This window comes from Schistocerca gregaria, chromosome 1 (assembly GCF_023897955.1).
Source record: "Schistocerca gregaria isolate iqSchGreg1 chromosome 1, iqSchGreg1.2, whole genome shotgun sequence".
Taxonomy (NCBI): domain Eukaryota; kingdom Metazoa; phylum Arthropoda; class Insecta; order Orthoptera; family Acrididae; genus Schistocerca; species Schistocerca gregaria.
In genome coordinates, this window is record NC_064920.1 from 311,300,416 (window position 1) to 311,320,608 (window position 20,193).

At 40.7% G+C, this 20,193-nt stretch overlaps 1 protein-coding gene across 1 annotated transcript in view; it reads right to left on the reverse strand.

The window, feature by feature from the left end:
* LOC126343159 (KAT8 regulatory NSL complex subunit 3) overlaps positions 1 to 20,193 on the reverse strand; it is a 157,622-nt gene that overhangs the window by 87,482 nt on the left and 49,947 nt on the right. Inside the window, exons 7-8 of the mRNA XM_050001917.1 lie at positions 13,366 to 13,504; positions 3,662 to 3,810 (exon numbers count right to left, since the gene is read on the reverse strand). Coding sequence (XP_049857874.1) covers positions 3,662 to 3,810; positions 13,366 to 13,504 — 288 coding nt within the window. The remainder of the gene's footprint in view (positions 1 to 3,661; positions 3,811 to 13,365; positions 13,505 to 20,193) is intronic.

A 20,193-nucleotide genomic window follows, 5' to 3' on the forward strand; every position in this document is an offset into this window, starting at 1 on the left:
CACTGATTTATAGAAGATCGTTCCCCTATTCAGAGGGTTTGCGTTTCTCATCACCTTCTCCAGGGCGACATTAAAGAGAAGGCATCCCCTTATCGCACTCCATTTTTAATACTCAATGTATTGAACATCATTCCTCCTGTTCTTACACTACCTTGCGTTTCGCTTATTGTCATTCTCACCAGCCTTACCAACTTTCTAGAGATTCCCAGTTCACCTAGATCTTGATATAAATGCTCTCTATTTATGCTATCGTAAGCTGCTTTGTAATCTATAAAGAAGTGATGCGTACCCACTCCGTATTCATTTGTTTTTTTTCCAGGATTTGTCTTAAGGTGAATATCTGATCTATAGTTGACTTCCCCGGAAGGAATCCGCACTGGTACAGCCCCGTCTCCCTCTGTATGATCGGGAGTATTCTGTCGAATAGTATATTAGAGAGTATTTTATATCCCAAATTAAATAGTGTGATTCCTCTGTAACTGCCACACTCCATCTTATCTCCTTTCTTATATATGGGACATATGATACCTTTTTCCATTGTTGGGGCATTTTCTCCTCTTCCCATATTCTGGTGACCATTTTCAGAAGGCTTTGTTACAGCTCTCTGCCTCCCTGCTTAAACAGTTCTGCTGGAATACCATCTGTTCCTGCCGCCTTGTCGTTTTTCAATTTCTTCATGGCAGTTTTCACTTCTTCTATATTTGGTGCTATAGTGTTGTTGTCTGGGTCCTCTTCCCCATTCGTGCCTGTTGGTTTCTCTGGTACAGTTATTCTAGGGTTGAGGAGACTATCAAAATACCTGCGCCATCTTTTGCATATTCCCTTCCCTTCACTTATTATATTCCCTGTCTCATCTTTTATTAAGCTTTTCTGCTACCAAAAGGCTTCTATGCCACATTCACCTCTCTATAGAATTTTCTTATTTCATATTTCATTTTTGCTTCTCATGAGCTCTGTTTCTTTGACAATTGCTTTCATCCATTCTCTCTTTTTTTCTTTGGTGAGTCCTCTTTCGAATCCTCTGTTTTTCTTTGTATTCTTCTACTATCCTCCTCATATAGTATGATCGCAGTGTCCTTCTATATGCTTTGTTATTTTCTTCATTTACTATTTCGCATTCAGTATCAAACCATGATGATCTTACTTGTCTTGTCCCAATTCCAACTATCTCTCTTGCCGATGTCTCCACTGCCGTTTTTATCGCTTCTCACTGATCTTAAATATTGTTATATTCTCCAGCGTTTTCCAGAATCAGAGTTATCTTCTCCTGATACTGTTCTCTCACATCCACTGATTCTAAAGTTGTTATGTTATATTTCTGTGCCCTGGGCCAGTCTCCTTTCTCTGCATTAGATATCCTTGCCCTCACCTGTGGCCATACCAGAAAATGACCTGTATCTATGTGTGGGCTTCTGAGACTCCTCATGTCCAATAGGTTAGATTTGTGTCTCAGATCTATCAACACATGGTCAATCTGGTTTACTGTGTTTCCATCTGGCGAGTTCCATGTTCCCTTATGTATTTCTTTATGTGGGAACAGTGTTGATCCTATTACCATATTTCTAAATGTTGATAACAGTAAGCCTTGTTCCATTCATATTACTTGTTGCGTGTTTGCTGTGGGGGCCAATTATAGGCCTATAAATCTGTTCTTTCCCCACCTGAGTGTTTAGGTCTCTGACTATTATTTTAATATCATGCCCTGGGTACTCATCGTATACTCTTTCCAAAAATTCATACAATACTTCTTTCTCTTCTTCCTCGGATTCTTCTGTTTAAGGGGACCAAACTGTCGTAATCACAGGGAGAAAGGTTCAGACTGTATAGAGAATGGCTGAGAACCACCCACTTGAATTTCTGCAGGAGTGCCATGACTGTGTTGGCCACATGAAGCTTTGCATTGTTGTGGAGCATAATGACCCCACGAGTGAGACTGCCTGGTTGTTTTGATTTGATCACTTGGTGAAGGGTGGTCAAGGTTTGCGAGTAACGCTGGGCATTCACTGTTGTCCAGTGCTGCAGGAAGTGAATCAGAAGGGGGCCATCTTGGTCAGCACAGGCAAACAATTCACCTCGGACTACGATGTCCAGCTGTACGTGTAGAACTGGTAAACATCGCAGCCACAGGAATTTTATGAGACAGCCATCCACCACCTTGTGTCACAGTGGGACAAGTATCTCAACAGCCAGGGTCAATATTTCTAACATACAAGTACTAGTGTCTGTAATTACGCCTCCAGTTTGTTTCTTTTTGAATGCCCCTTACATAAGGGTTTTCATTTAACCAATTGAGGTATAGAGCCCTAAAAACTACCAGGGGATCCACAACTGGCGCACACACTGGTGACTGACTCTGAATGTAAATTATAGCACATAAAAAGGGGAAGAGATTCATTGCTCCTTGATTACACTAGTTACAATAAATAACTGAAAACAGTAACTGGAATGAGTAACCATCCACAGCAACCTAAAGTGGAAAATAACATAAAAATAGTTGTAGGAAAAGCAGATGCCAGACTGAGATTCACAGGAGAATCTTAGGAAAACGTAATTCATTCATGAAACTAAGACAAAACCACTTGTCTGATGGATTCTTAAGAGTTTTTCACATCTGCAACCCAGGATTAATATGAGAGAGAGTGAAGATGCAATGACGAAGGGCACTTTTGTCACTAGATCATTTAGCAGCTTTTGCCGTTGGATTGTTTAGTGTGTGTCAAAGTATTATGATGATGCTCAATGAACTCCAGTGGCAGACAATACAAGACAGATGCTCTGCGCCACAGTGAAGGTAACTTTTGAAATTCTGAGAACATACATTCCTAGAAGAGTCAAGCAACATATTAGTTTCTCCCACACGTTCCACAAAATGACCATGACAAGAAAATCAGAGAAGTTAGAGCTTATTTGGAGGCTCAACAACAGTCACTCTTCACACACATTACTTGTAAATGGAATGGAAATGGGGGAAATTACAGCGGTACCATGACAGCCTTCCACCATTCACCATGAAGTAGCTTGTGTATAGATGCAGGTGCAAATGCAGATGTGTTGTACTTGATGAGATAGTAATAATTACACTGAAAGCTTATCACACTCCTAAAACCTTATACTGTCGGTATAACACAGCAATATCTAAAACCTTTGTACCATCTAAGCGTCATTCTGCAAATTCTACTCAGATATTAAAGTGCTGCACATCAATATGCCAAGTTTGGTGAAATATTTTTTTCCTGGCATCACTACTTGATATGAGAAAGATTTAAATGGGAAGAATCTCATTACTGCAGACAGCTTTTACAGCTGATACACGTTTCAGGAGCACTTTGTGGCACCTATAAATCATGAAGAAACCTATGGATGAATCGATATAATGGAAATAATTTATCTGCACACACTGCATGTTAATGATGAAGATCTCACCTTCTGTTTACTGAGTGAGGTGGAACATTAATTAAGAAACTGGACTTGTGATTGGAAGGCAATATTTTAAATCCCTATCTGGCAACTAGATTTAGGTTTTCTGCTACTTTCCTAAGTCTTTTGGGACAAATAATGAGATAGTTCCTTTGAAAATGACAAAGTCGATTTCCTTTAACAATCTGAGCTTGTGCTCTGCATGCCTTCTATTTATTTCTGAATGACAGGATAAAAAGCCTACCTGGCATGCAATTGCAGCTCCAGCATTCCAACCAACAAGGATGACAGGTTTTCCAGGATATTCAGCTCGCACTTGTGCTGTCTTCATGCGAGCTGCACAGAGCATTTGGTCTAAACACGTTGAGAGACTTGCTTTCGCTGTTTCATTGCCTGCAGAAAGAAAGGAACACTCAAAGAAAATAATTTAATTTTTATGTACTGTACTCTGTCAAGTATCTTTATACAAACAATAAGTTACATCAACAAAATTACCTACTCACAACATGTATTTTCAGAATAAGTGACATTAAGTATCATTAATAACTCTGTACTTCAATTAATTGAATTTCGAACCTGAGCATCAAGTTACATATTTCACAATGTTAATTACAAGAACCAACCAAAACAATCAACAGTAAATAAATAAAAATAAACTGACAATGAAGTCATTATAGTTTCAAAATTTGATCAGAGAGACAAAAACAGGCAAGGAAATCTAATATGTCCTTTAAAAGTGAAATATCTTGGCATTCGGGTTAGGCAGTATTAGGAAACCTTATAAAACCCAAATCTGGATGGCCTGACAGAGATTACATCTATCTCAGAAATTTACATATTCCACAAGCCACCATACATTGCATGTTAAATAGAGCTAGGGAAAAATGACTACCTGTATACCTCTGTACGAACCTTAATGTCTTTTCTATTGTCTTGTCTTATGGGTCCTTACACAAAATGTAGTCGCAGTAGAATTGTTATACAGTCAGCTGCAAACACCTGTTATCTAAATTTCATGAAAAGGATGTTGTCTTCCCTCCTGGGACTCCCATCTGAGTTCAGAAAGCACCTCCCATAATATTCGCGTGTTCATCACACCTACCAGTAAAATATTTAACACCACATCTATGACTGCTTCGTTGATTTCCTTTAATCTGACCTGGTGCAAATCTCAAACATTTGAGCAGAACACAAGAATGGGTCACTCTAGTGTTCTATGTGCAGTCTCCTGTACAGATGAGCTACATTGTTCTAAAAGTCTCCCAATAAACCAAAGATGACCTCTTGCTGCCTACCAAACTTAGGTGCTCGTTGCATTTCATACTGATCTGCAATGTTATCCATTGATGATTGATTTACTGTGTCAAACAGCACACCACTAATGCTGTATTCAAACATTACTGGATTGATTTTCCTATTCGTTGCATTAACTTACATTTAAAGTGAACTGCCATTCAACATACTACACAGGTATTCTACTGAAATCATTCTGTATCCTCCAACAGTCACTCAACAAGGACACTATCCCATACATTACAGCTTCATCATCAAACATTCACTGATTGGTGCTCACCCTATCAGTCAATTCCTCATTGTATATAGAAAACAAAACCAGCCCCATCACACTTCCCTGAGGCACTTTCGATGATACCTTTGTCTCTGATAAACATTTGCTCTCAATGACAGTGTATTGGGTTGTATTACCTGAGAGATCTTCAAACAATTTCACACATATGGAAACTTATTCCAAATGTGCAGACCTGCGTTAGCAGTCTGCTGTGGAGCACTGTGTGAAACACTTTCTGGAAATCTAGGAATATGGAATGTACATTTGCCCCTCATCCACAGTTCAGAGGATATCACATGAGAAGAGGGCAAGCCGAGTTTCACACCAGCAGTACTTTCTAAATTTGTGCCAAATTGTGGACTGAAAATTTTCAGTCTCAAGAAAATTTATTATATTCAAACTTATAATATATTCAAGAATTCTGCAGCAAACCAATATTAAGGATATCGGTCTGCAATTTTATGGATCCATCCTTTTACCATTCTCATACACCAGAGTCACTTGCACTTTTTTGCAGTCACTTTGGACTTTGTGCTCGATGAGTGATTCATGATAAATGTAAGCTAGGTAAGGGGCCAATGCTGTAGAGTACTCTCCGTGAAACCAAATTAGGATTCTGTCCAGACCTGGTGACCTATTTGTTTTCAGTTCTTTCAGTTGCTTCTCTATGTCAGGGGTGCCTATTGCTATGATCTCTACACAGGAGACTGTGCAATGTTCAGACAGCAGTGTCTCTGTACAATCCCTCAGTGTGAACTATTTCCTAAATGCAAAATGCCAGCCCTCCCAAAAGTGAGTCCACTGCCTTTAACCATTGGGCCACCTATCTCATTTGCAAACTTCATGGTAAATGTACCACATACCACCAGAAAATTGATGAACAATGAGAATAACACAACTTTTAAATACATAGTTCTTGTGATTGCTGTAAGACCCAAAAAACAAATTTTAAACTTTTTTAAGGAGAAAAAAAAACAATCAAAACTAATCATCTTAATACTGTTATTACAATATTTACCAAAATCATAAGAAATAAACTCCATATAATCTCTCATGAAAATCATTTAGGGGACCAGGCAGGACAGGTATGAAGGACATATTCACCACAGATGATGTTTTCATTTTGAAGTAGGCAACTGAGTAAAAGAGCTAAATTTAAATTAAGAACAAAATTCATTGACTGGTCACAAAATAAAAGCTTTTGGGACAATTGAGAAAAATTTGTTGTGGAGAGCAATAACAAAAAGAAGAATATGCAAGCATCTGATCCAAGTTGTCAAGCAAGAGAATAAAAAATTATTGCAATTAAGGCAGACTTAGGACAAGAGGAGTCTCTCTCTCTCTCACCAAGCATGGAACTGTTCATGGACAGAAAAATACAATCAAAGCACAAAAAAGTTTAACAGATTGCAGATTGTTTAACTAAATTATGAGTTACAACTATAATGGAAATTTCTAGACGAGACAATACATAAAATAAGGGAAAGACAACCACACGCGCACACACACTCACACCAATGTACCCTCCCACAGCCAAGACGAGACTGATAAGTCTCGCTGTAACTGCAGGAGCATACCTTGTAGTATATGTGTCATCGTGTGTGTACTTGTATTTGAAAATGAGCAAGACCTCAGAAGATACTGTAAACACTGTTTCCTCTGTTACTTGCTCCTATGATCCACATATTAGTCGGCCATAGATGAGTGGTTGCCTTCTCTGTTTTAAATAATGTGTTATTTGCTAATGGCCAAATAATCCCACAAGAATCAGAAAAAAAACCTATAATGAAAATATAAGATTCATCAATTTGAGGGTGAACATCTAAGTAGAAAAATTCAAAACCATAGCATTAAAAGTGAATGAAGGTCAAAAATAGTTGCAGATAATAAGCCATATGAAACAATTTCAAACATCAAAAGGTGAATTGTAGCCTGTCCACTAAATATTAATACAAATTGCTAAGATATAAGCAGCAAGAAAAAATATTAAATAGCAAAATTAAATAATTTATGAGTAAAGAAAACTGCTCAATGAATATAATAAATACTGAGTCGTCATTAGTGGCACACATATAGAAGAAAGAAAACTTGCTAGCTTTTAGAATAAATTCTTTGTTGAGCTAGAGTACAAATACACACCCACAAAACACACATTGGGGGGGGGGGGGGGGGGGGGTGCGCACGGTGGTGCAAGTGTTGCATTGCATGCATGTGCTCTTGCTCGACAAAGGATTTATTCTGAAAGCTGACAAGTTTTCTTTCTATGTATGAGTACGTCTGTCAATGGCTCAATAGTTCTGCTATTTGTGATTAGTCTCCTATATTCCTAAGTTACTAACATTTGCTACAAATTCCACTACTGTATAAATAGCAAAATTATAGTGAGAAGGAAACAAAAGCTAGAAATAATAGATCACACTATTCCTGAAAAGAATCAAAACAGCCTTTGGTGTAGTGTGCAGCCTGAAAAAGGCAAAAAGGTTTGCTATGATAGACAGCTGGGCCGGAGGAGATTCAACTGATTCAAGTGAAATTGTTTGATACAAGAAACAAAAAAAAACCACTTACAGTACACTTAGTATCTGCACAGGTGTGACAACGATGCTTCACTATCTGGTTGGCGCGATACTTCAGGGGCCAAAGGTGGCTTGAGAATAGCTGAGAAACAGAATCCGGTGAGATGGAAATGAATTTGCTATGCGAACTGACCTAGGGGAAGCAGGTAGTCTGAAACCATAAGCACAGAAAGAACTCGGCACGTAGCTGGCATGTATGACTAATGTCTAACCACCTAACACAACACATGGCATTATACACTAGCTGAGGTCCACATTGGTCTAACTCAGAGTAAGCACTGGCCCACCCAGCCTATTTCTGCCTGCAGATAAACGCCTCACCAGCAGGTCCGCTTATACCAAATGTCGTGTGTGCCCTCCATGGAAGGTTTCTGCACTATCCAGCTACGCTACCCATGCCAGCTTGTCTGCCTCCATCATTATGTCCGCTTGTGGAGATACTAAATCCCTCCTCCCTGAAAAGGCCACATAGGGCTGAAAGTGACCAGGCTTGGGATGTGAAATTCAGCACAGAACTAGAGAGGCATCTGGAGAACATTACAGCAGAGGCAACACTGATGGCTCTGCTGGTAGGGTGGATGGGCACAGATGCTGCAGCAGTAGGTGGTTGACTAGCCACAGTGGAGCCAATGCCACTTCCATTGGAAGAGGAGGAAGGTGGAAGGGGGGGGGGGGAGGGGCTGGGGGATCGAGGCAGCGGAGGAGGAGGAGGAGGAGGAGGAGGAGGAGGAGGAGGAGGGTGGATTAAAATTATGGGCTCCACATCGGTAGGCACAGGTGCCCCTTCACAGGGGCTGTTGCTGTAGGTGACCAGAGGGCAGCAGAATGCAGGGAGGGGACGGCAAAAGGAAAGTAAGCCGCTACAAGTGGCAGCACTCAGTCTGAACAATGTCATGACCAAATCTGCTGCTTGGCAGACCAGCAGACTACAGCATTGACGTTCCAAAGGGTGTGAGCATAGCTGATTTGCATGGCAAGTCAGCTGACCCCTTTGACATCCACCACAAATGACTGTTGACCTTTGTGGCCCACCATGACACCCAGCAACCACCAATGCTGCCAGCCAAAGGACAGAGCCAAAATGGCAGGCACTGGAGAAAAAAAACTGTGGCTGTCCACAGTGGTCCTCGGTCTGCAGCTCAGGGTGCAGTAAATTCAGGATAGCCTGCAGCTGGTACCCCTGCAAACATTTTGCCAGACTGCTGGGTGTCATGGCATCGCCCAGTACCTACCCACAAAACCTGACAAAGCATTGTCACGGGAAGTGTCAGACATGGACTTCTCCACTTGGATCTAAAATTTATGCATGAAGTGTTCCACCTCCAAGCTAGAAGCCAAGTGGAACATAACAGTACTTACGATGCTGAAATCCACGACAAATCAAAAGTTCTCGAACTCCTGTGGCACACAATGGTGACTGCTGTCAGATACCATGGTCCTGGGGGGATCACTCAAGGAAACCATTACTGACAATGAATGAACCATGGCAGTTGACAACATGGAGAACAGCTTGGCTACATACAGGAAATTGGACAATACATCATCTACCAATAACCACTTGCTGCCTAAAAGGGCCCGTGAAATAGCGTAACCCCTGTCCCGAGGGTGCTCAAGGACCAGCAAAGGTGAGAACTATGGCAGCAGTGCATCCTGGTTCTGAGCACAAGAATACACCAGATGTTCGATGTCACGATCAATCACTGGACAGCAGATGTGACGCTACAGCAATGCCTTCATATGAGTCATACCCCAGAGGGATGCACACAGCAACTTGAGTCAGCAAGGATGCAATGCCAGGGGAAAAACTGCCTAGCAGCACTGTTCCTCCATGGAAAGCATGAGCACCCCAGGACAACATTGAGCCAATCACATTGTAGGAAAAAAATGTATGCCATGTACCAGAAGAGATGTGCTCCAGTCAACCCACCTGTACTGCCGAAATGATATTCTGAAAAAGTGAGTCAGTGGCCGTGGTGGTCTTGACTTTGCATGCTGTCAATGGAAAGATCGATGAGGTTTGCTGCACAGCATCATCCACCACGAACACAAGAGCCTACTGCTGACCGAACCCTGGATCAGGCCTCACTAGTTTCCATGACAGCACATAAGAATTGTTATGCTGGGCACTAAGAGTGGTAATGAATGTCAATGGCTTATAGTTAGTGACGAGGAGGAACCTCACACCATATGAGAAGATGTGGAACTTTTTAACTCCCAAAAATAATAGTGAGTGCCTCCTTTTCCACTTGTGAATAATTACGCTGGACAGCAGAAAATATCTTTGTGTGTAAGTCATGAGCTGTTCAGTGCCATCCAGGTTCCTACAGGACAGGATGGCACCAGTGGCATACTGAGATGTGTTACAGGCCAGGGTTAAAGGTTTACCCAGTGTAAAGGAGACCAGATAGGAAGCAGAACACAAATAAAGTTTGAGAGACTGCAAAGCCCTTGATAATCTGCAGACCACACAAACTTAATCCCCTCTTAAACCAATTAAGAGGCTGGTAGGTGTTGTGACCTGGGGAATGAACTGAGCAAAAATTAAGTACTAATGAAAAAAAGACTGGAGCTCCTTCATATTCTTGGTTGGTAGTTGCCTTGATGTGACTGTCTGTGAGGACAAGACCATCTTTACAAAGCACTTGACTCAAAAAATGCACTCCTCCAGCTTGCAGTGGAGGCCATTTTCCAGGAGTGGTTGGAAAACCAGCTGAAGGTTTCACAAATGCTCCTCCCAAGTAGGACCCATGATCCAGATGTCGTCAAGAAGGTGGCTACTCAAATACGGGGGAGAGGAAAAAAAAATGGGGAGAGTGACGGAAGGGCACAGCATACCACAATAATGACTTTCCCTGCCTCTCTGTTGCGCTATATACCAGCCATACACAATAGTTTAACCACAGTTTTTAAACATCAATAATTTGTGTGGAATAATATTCATGTAATTAACACACTTTGAGATATTATTTTAAAAATAAAAATATAACATAAAAAATGCAGAATCCCTGATTTTTTTAAATTCCTGATATTCTAAGTGATTTCCCTAATTTTACCAGCTAAAACGTAATTCCCTAGGAATTCCAAGTTTTCCAGAAGGATTGTCACCCTGATCAAGGTAACTGATGCAACTGGGAATGTCTTGAATCAAATGCTCCAAATACTGCTGGTAAATTTCCAGTGCAGACGAGATTCCAAAACACAAGTGATTCAACTGTTAAGACCTTAAGGGGGTTTTAAGGATCAGGAAAGTTCAAGAAACAACTTCCAAGCAACTGCAGGTAACCATCATGCAAGTTGATGCAGGAAAGATACTGGCACACTGGCAACTTTGCCAACAATTCTGCCCACTGTGGAATGGGATATGAATCTGCAACATATTGCTTGTTAACCACCTGTTTAAAATCACTGCAAAGGCGTACAACACTGTGGGGCTCCTGAATCACCACCAAAGGGGTGGCCCACTGACTCAACGAAACAGGAGAAACAATGACCCAATCCAGGTGATGCTGCAACTCAGTCTCTACATTGTTGTATATGGTGAAGGGGATGGCGAAGGAACGACAAAATTTGGGTACTGCTGACACCTTACGAGAAATATGTGCCTCGAAATTTTCTGATTGGCCCAAGGTATTCTCAAACAGCAGGCTTTAGGAACACAGTAAGGGATCCAAAGCATGAAAAGGAACAGACTGAGACACTAAATGCACTTTATCAACAATCTGGAAGCCAAAAACAGGAAACGCATCAGGCCCAAAGATATTAATTGACCACTAACGTGCGGAGATGGACAATTGCCATTACAAAGGGAGATACGATTTACTATAACAATTCGGCAGAGCGGCCGTTGCAACTCAGGGCACCCCGGCCGTTGCAACTCTGGGCACCCCAAGAACCCGTACATTCGTAAATTAATGACGCTGACTATCACTCCCTTGTCTATCTGAAATTCGACTGGTCACACATCTACTACCAAAGTCAGCAATATATACTGGGATGACACATGCAAGGCATCGGAGACAGCCCCAGAGTCCAGTGGAAACACAAGGGTGTCCGATGATTGACTCATACCCTGTCGACTGTCACGAACAGTTTATAAATGACCTATTCATCGGCATATGCCAAACATGACCTCCAAGTCTGGGCAGTCATGGTGCACATGTAGCAAATAACAATTGGGGCCAGACTACTGGCTTGCCTAATGAGCACAAGGAGAAAGATGCTAAGAAGCCAAAAAATGATGGGAATTAGGACACTGCAAGTGGCATGAACCCACCGAGCTCAGCACGAGTGAGGACGGGCCAGGTCACAATGCCACTGCACTGGTATTGTCATTGGCAGCAACACATGGTGACTCAGCAGGAGGTAAGCTTGCATGGTGTATCCTGTGGGGCACCAAGGGCCGTTTGCCACGCACACTCAATTGAGCCACCTACCAATCGTCAGAAAGGATGTTCCTTGCCACTGCCGTAAGCTCATACAGTTTCACAATTTGAGCAACGTCAGCTAAAGAAGGATCAGACAAAGTCAACAACCTAGCCTGAACTTCATGCTCAGGAGCTAACCTGACAATCACATCCAGAATTAACAAGCCTTCATCTGGGACACTCAAATTTACACTTGCGTATGAGGTCCAGCAAACTGACGATCCAGGCCATATACAACTGCCCAGGCCACTTGTGTTGCTGGTTAATATGCAACCACACTGCCACCATGTGGGTTTCATGTCCAAAATACCATGCACACAACCAACAAAGCTCAGCAAAGGGAAGCTTCTCAGGCCAGTGGAGAGCATCAAATTTTGGACAACTTCATACAAACTTGTGTTGCTGGATAGAAACAAGAGAATTTTATTGACTGGAATGGCAATATGCCTTACCTACCAGTGAGCAAGAATTGGCACAGGTAATTCACCTTCCTTTTTGCTGAACGATTGAAGCCCACAAATAGTGTTGGAACGGGGGCAGAAAACAGAACAGTGGGCACCTGCCTTCCTCTCCCCCTCCCCCAGCGAGGCAAGGGCATGAAGAAAGTCCATATTCTGGGTTATCCAGTGTCTGCGTATGCTGCTGCAGGAGCTGTTGCAGCTCCTCCTGTAGGTGCGACCATTCCTGCCAGCATTCCTGAAATGCCAGGGCCATGGTGGCTGAAGTGACTACAAGAATAAGGTGAAAGTCAATGTGCAAGTTGATCTATGGGCAGCAAAGAATCTGAACCCACTTAGAGACTAGCACAGGAAGAACTCCATGTGCAGCTGTAATTGACAGCTAATGTCTAAGTACTCTGTACAACACATGGAACAATACACTAGATGAGGTCCACATTAGTCAAACTCAGAGCAAGCACTGGCCCACACCACCTACTGCCACCTGCAGGTAAATGGGTGTGAATATCTAGGGGACCAACTGCTGAGGTCATCAGTCCCTAGACTTACACACTACTTAAACTAACTTATGCTACGAACCACACACACACACACACACACACACACACACACAAGGGAGGACTGAAACCTTCAGCAGGAGGGGCTGCGCAATGTGTGATGGCGCCTCAATCCGCGCAGCCTCTCCGCGCGGCACCACCCGCAGGTAAACAACTCTGCCCACACCACATGTTACATACACCCTCTATGGCAGGTTTCTGCACTGTCCCACTATGCTACCAATGCCAGCTCATCTGCCTCTATTGTGGCTTGCACTGGTAGGGATACTAAGTACAGGTGGAGATTTTAGGACAGGAAGTGTGTGACAGGTATAATAAACATAATAATTAGCTAAACTGGTTAGGACAACTCCAAAAAGCACTAACCTGCCTTTAGAACAACAGTAACAACTGTTCCCAGTGCTGAAAGGTATGATTCCCATTGTCTCATTCTTGGGCTGTGGGAACCACCAAGAACAGGATGTGATGGCACTACCAGCATTATAGGATTACCAGGCAGCCTCCTCTACAAAACATACACAAGTATAACTATCAAACCATATGTAAATATTATTACAATAAAATATAAGAAAGGAAGTAAACTACATCCACAAGAACCACTGAAATTCAAGAAGTATTTGGCATTATTGCCATCCTATCTATATTTTCATTCTGTTCATTAGTTGCTTATATGAAATATGATTATCTGTATATCTCAATTTATGTCTCCACTTTTCTAATATTGTAAAATGTACTGTAACTCTCGTAAATAATGGAAAGGCAGTGTGTTCATAGACATTTGGGAGACATTTTTAAAGTATTTTCTGTTTGAAAAAAGTCATTGTTTTAGTACACTGGCAGGATCTACACAGACTTAATCATAGAAATCCACTAATGATAGTCAGAAGTTGATCATGCACTACTACCCGGTAAGAAGGGCTACAGAAGGATTTAAATTCTCCTTACAAGCTGTCATAGAAATAGAATTTAGTTCATTGCATGTTTTTTAATTGATGGTTCTTTGTAATGGCTACAAACTGACTGTGCAATTTTAGTGGAGTCTTAAATACAAAAACAGCAGCACTTTGTGGTTAGCAGCAGTTTCCTATAATGTCATTATTAATGTTGCCTACAATGTTGTTTTTGTATTTATCACAAGAAGAAAATAAAGTCATGAGTTTCTCATTATAGGGAGATCTTCTCTTACTTAGGTAAGCCACGTGTCCAGCTGAAATATCATGGAATGTATTGAACAATGACTGGCTGAAAGCTTAAAGTTTGTTCGAACATTCAAATCACTGGGAAGATTGGAAAATTCACATAGTAAAATGCTGTGAGAAGGAAAGTTGCTACTCACCATATAGCGGAGATGCTCAGTCACAAATAGGCACAACAGAAAGGCTCTCACAATTAAAGCTTTCAGCCTTTAAGGCCTTCATCAACAAATAGACTCACATACACTGTCTAATGTTGACGAAGATCTTAATGGTCGAAAACTTTAATTGTGAGAGTCTTTTCGTTGTGCCTATCTGCAACTCAGCATCTCCGCTATGTGGTGAGTAGCAACTTTCCATCTCATAAATTGTTACATTCCATCCTGGATTTTCCACTGTTTGACATATTAAAATGCATTATCAGCGCCTTAAAATCATACAAAAGAGAGTAATTAGATTCAGTTACATTTCATGCATTTCTATTTCCGCTGGAAAAAAAATGTTTACAAGAGCAATCATGAATTACTGATTTTGGTGAACCACAGGACTTATTTAAGCAAAACTGTGTAATTTTTTTAACAAAGATAAAAATATTAAGTGAATGCTGTAGAAATAACTCTTTGGATGTAATTAAAATGTGTGTGTATTAAATATTTCCTCACAATGATAATTTCAACTAAATAACATTCACATGCCTCCTAAACTCCATCTGAACAGGCCTTGCAAGACCTCACACTACTGGTGGTTGTTGGGATGTTTAAGGGGGACTAAACAGCTATCACAGTACTGACTGACACCCATGCCATCATCAGCCTATAGGTGTCAGTGGATATGGAGGGAAATGTGGACAGCACACTGCTCTCCCAGCTGTTCTCAGTTTTCGTGAATGGAGCTGCTCCTTCTCAGTCAAGCAGCTCCTAAATTTGCCTTATGAGGGCTTAGTGCACCTTGCTCGGCAACAGTGCTTGGCAGACTGGATGGTCAACCACGCAGGTACTAGCCAAGCCTGACAGCACTTAACTTTGGTGATCTGATGGGAACTGGTGTTACCTCGGCAGCAAGGCCCTTGACACATTCACATGCCTTGAGTAAGAAATTAATACTGAATTTTATGTCATAAGGGATAAGGGGCGTTCAAAAAGAAATGAGCCGGAGGCATAATTACAGAAATCACTACCTGTATGTTAGAAGTATTGACACTGGCTATTGAGATACTTGTCCCACTGTGACACAAGACAGTGAATGGCTATCTCATAAAATTCCCGGGGATGCAATGTTAACCAGTTCCACACATACAGTTCGGATGTCGTTGCCTGAGGTGAAGATTATGCTGACGTTCTTCTTTGACCCAGATGGGCCCCTTCTGATTCACTTCCTGCAGCACGGGACAACAATGAATGCCCAGCATTACTCGCAAACCTTGACCACCCTTCGCCAAGCGATCAAATCAAAACGACGAGGCAATCTCACCCATGGGGTCATTCTGCTCCATGACAATGCAAAGCCTCATATGGCCAATACAGTCGCAGCATTCCTGCATAAATTCAAATGGGAGGTTCTCGGCCACCCTCTATACAGTCTGGACCTCTCTCACTGTGATTACACCATTTTTGGCCCCCTTAAAAAGGCTCTGAGGGGGCAAACGATTCACCTCAGATGATGACGTCCAGCTACACGTGCGGAACTGGTTAACATCGCCGCCGTAGGAATTTTATGAGACAGCCATTCACTGCCTTGTGGCACAGTGGGACAAGTGTCGCATTAGCCAGGGTCAATATTTCTAACATACAGGTACTGGTTTCTGTAATTATGCCGCCAGCTCGTTTCTTTTTGAACGACCCTTATCACAACAGCAAATTAGTTATTACCAGTTGGTTAGCATCATGACACCATTTTGTCCATTGTGATGTGTAGTTCTTACCCACAACGCCTTCATAAAATTCCTATTGTATGTACAGAAGGCACACTCACAGCTGGATTTCTGCAACAGACCTTGTTCAGACAAGTCCATGAATTTTCGGCAAGCTGATGGCTGATGTGCTACTCTGGCAGAATGATGTGCCCTCATTGGCAACTCTGCCACCTCTCTCACACTATTATAAAGAAACCATTTGGTAAATAAGTGGTTTTGGTGTCAATTATAACTTCATATATCAGTTTCATGATGAAGTGCCTATCACTTCACTAATAATCACAGTTATTGGGATATTTTGCATGTTAGTATCGCACTGGCTGAAATTCAAAAATTTTGCAATGAAAAACAGGGGTCACTGTGAATTTGCATCTAGTGCATATTACACCATATACTGCTGTGTACGAAATTTAGCTAACACACTTAATTTTCTTTAGACTTAGGAAGAGGTCTCCATCTATCACCAATCTCGAGAAAGTTGATGTTATGTAGCCGCACTCATTCTTGATGATAACACCCTGCATATCTCACAAGCAGTTTGTGATATTGAAATGAGATTTTGGCAAATGATAGCACACAAAGAGGAGAGTTGTCTTACAACACATTCTCCATTCCTGAAAGTATACTAGCCGCTACTTAAGGTAACCCACTCTCTAACACCCTCCACCCAACAGTTTCTGTCCCCTCTGTCCTATACCCTCTTTCCATTTTACATCCCCTCTCTTTCATCATGTGCCATTCTCTGTCAATGCATTCACGAGCTTTCTCCCTTCCTCTGTTCTTTCCTTTCCCGATCTCTCAATCCCCCTCGACCCAGACTTGCACGAGCTGCCAGAGTTGGCAGTCATGGGTGTGTTTTTCTCTTTTTGTGATGAAGGTTACTGTAAGCTTGCATGCATGTCTTACTGTAAGCATGCATGCCGGTCCAAGGGAACTTTGCATCGTAATCAGAATAACGGAGGCACTGCAATATCACATTTACCTGCCGATACCGAGCAAGTGACTTTCAAGCATAACATCTCACCTGTATGGAAATATGCAAAATGGATGTATGAGCATAGGCCGTAGATGCAGAGTTGACGACATATGGAAGTTTGGGTCTGGCCACAAGTTGTCCACTGATAGCCAAACGGTAAGGCAACCACTTGTGAAAGCAGGAAATCCAGTTTTGAGTCTCGGTCTGGCACAAATTTTCATTGCCATCATTTCATTCTACAGCTGATAGTTGTCATTATTTGCAATCACGAATTCATGCATGCACGTCCAAAGGAACTTCGCATCGTAATCAGAATAACAGAAGCACTGCAATATCGTGTTGTGTACTGTAAGTGACCTAACTATGCCTGTCTGCAACTTAACATTGTCATCTTTGAGGGAAGTAGCAATCCATCATTTCCTACATTGTTCTCCATCTGCTATCATTTTTACCAACTACATGATTACCCAAATCAACTAGAAAGTTAATATCTCTTAAAATACTGTGCTACAAGGTAGTGTTGCAACTGTTGCTATTTGTAATGTACAAAAATGTCACAACAGAATTAGCCGATTGAATGGCTGGATATATTTCTTTGCACTCTCTTGAAAGTGGCTAATCAAGGTTTCTTGCCTTGTCAATTTGTATTTTGTGTGCAGGACGTTCTAGAAGGCATACATACTCCTTCCATCCTCTGGCCAATTGTTACTAAACTACAGTAATCTGCACCTTATTTACATTCTTTTCTCCTGTTCAGTACCTCTTTCTATCATTGAGTATTGTCGTATAAATTGCCACAGCCTGGTACTCTATGAGCTCCCGTCTAATATAAGACAAGAAATTGGAAATTCATACCAATAAACAAGAAAATCAGTGCCTCATAAACTATTCCTTCTATAAATTATCTGATTACCTAGATTCATGGATTGAAAATTCATGTCAGCTACGTGGTACGAAGCACTGTTCATTGTAAAGTGGCACGATAAGTAGTTGTCTACTGTAAACATGATGCAGTTGTTACACACACAGGTAATTATTTTCTTTGAAAAATCAAATGTAATCAAGTAATAATTAAGACAAGAATATAAGATAAACAACAATAATGAGAATCCAAGATGGAACAATGCATATAATAGGGGAAAGGAAAGCACACACCTATGGCAGATCAATGCTTGAAGCACATACTGGTAAATACGTGACAGAAAACACCATTCACATTAGTTTTCAAGCGCTAGCTCTTTCTCTAGCAAAAGTACACACATTCACACACACAACTACACAGACATCCAAACGTACACTCCAGGGCCAAGGCAAGACTGCTTGTGTTTGAAAGCTTGTGTGAACACTGTTTTCGGTAATGTTTCATGCATCAATCCACTACAGGTGAGTGGTTGCCTTTCCCTTATTTTATGAAGATAAACAATGGTTCTTCACTGTAACTGAGGGATTGGCACCTATTTTCAAACAAATGGCTTTCCTTTTAATTTATTACTTTATATTTAGTTAGTGCAAGGACAAACAATATTCAACAGCGCACACAGAGTTTATTATTAACACAGTACACAGATTCAGTTTCCATGATTTGCTTGTCTTTTGTTAATTTTTACTTCGACTTGTTCCACAGCTCTAATGGAATCTATGAAACATGATGAATGAATGAAAATAATAAAAAAGCTTTCAAGGACTGATGGAATCATTTGCATAAATATAAAGGATGAGAAGTGCTGTGACATTCAGGTGATTTGCTGAATGTCAACACTCAGAATTACTGCATAAGTAAACACCTGCACAAAAGTAACAGCTTACAAGTGTGATGTCTATGAAATTAATTGGTTTTGCTTGTACTCACACCATAGCAGCGAGCCAAACTTATTTTCTTTGAAATGTTGGCAGCTGTACCTGGAGATATATGATGTGCAATTGCAGCAGGCAGAGCACACAACCGAAATTCATGAAGTCCGTCAGGCCAAAAGTGCTCATAGAGATGCAGATATTAATATAGTCCATAAAGACTCCTACAAATGACCTATGTTTGAGCAAGATGAAAAGGAGTATCACAGATTACTCTGAAGTTAGTTTGAAACATTGCAAAATGGAATATCCCCATGTGCTATAATTCTACTCCTTGGATAAGTAATTCCTTTTCCTCTTTTCGAGTGTAATGCTGTAACTACAGCTCACTTTCTTAAAATACCAAAATTGTTATGTAAGGGAAATTATGTTGAAATTTATTATCTACAAGATTATTTGGGCTCTGCTAATTCCATCCAATGGTATATTGATTTCATCATGAAAAATTATGTTTTAAGAGTTACCTGTAAGTTATGGTGTTCAGAAACCATGTGCTCATGATAATGTCATCACATTTACTTCCAATTTCCAACAGAACATAGATCATTTGAAAGCCCAGATTTCACTCTTTCCAGTGAACATATTACCTTTCAGAAAAGTCCTTAAGAGAAAAGTTGTTTGTATTTAAAGTTTCCCACATCCAGAAAATACTTTTGTTATTTTTAGCTTTGAGCATATTTAATTCCAAGAAATTATGTCATGATTATGTTGCCCTAATTTGTCTGGATAATTTTAAGAATTAAGCAAACTAGGAAAATTGTAAACATGTGAAATTTACATGAAGCTTGGTAAATTTCTGCTGAAGTATACATGGTGTTAACAAAATAGTTCGTGTAACTTCCTTAATTTTACGTTATATAATATATATTTAAATTAAATTACTGCTTCGTTCACTAGAATACAATTAGAACTAAATTTGGTCTTTATATTGTTATAGATTAACATGTATTTACTTACTGCATCAACACCCATATGCTCTTCTATATATAGAATCATAAGACAATATTTTAATCATCTATTAATTATTATGATAACATCTCCATACAAAAGTCAGCTTCTAATAGTTAACATGCCAACATCTCTGTGCAATATTTCTCACCTAGCTATATTTATGTGAACAACTATATTCAAATGTGGACATCTTATGGTCCTTACAAGTCAAAATGTACATTTAAACAATGGAAACTCCAGGCTGGAATACCAACAACATAAAGAGAAGGATAAAGTGCTATGCACCATACAGATGACATGATGAGTTGCAT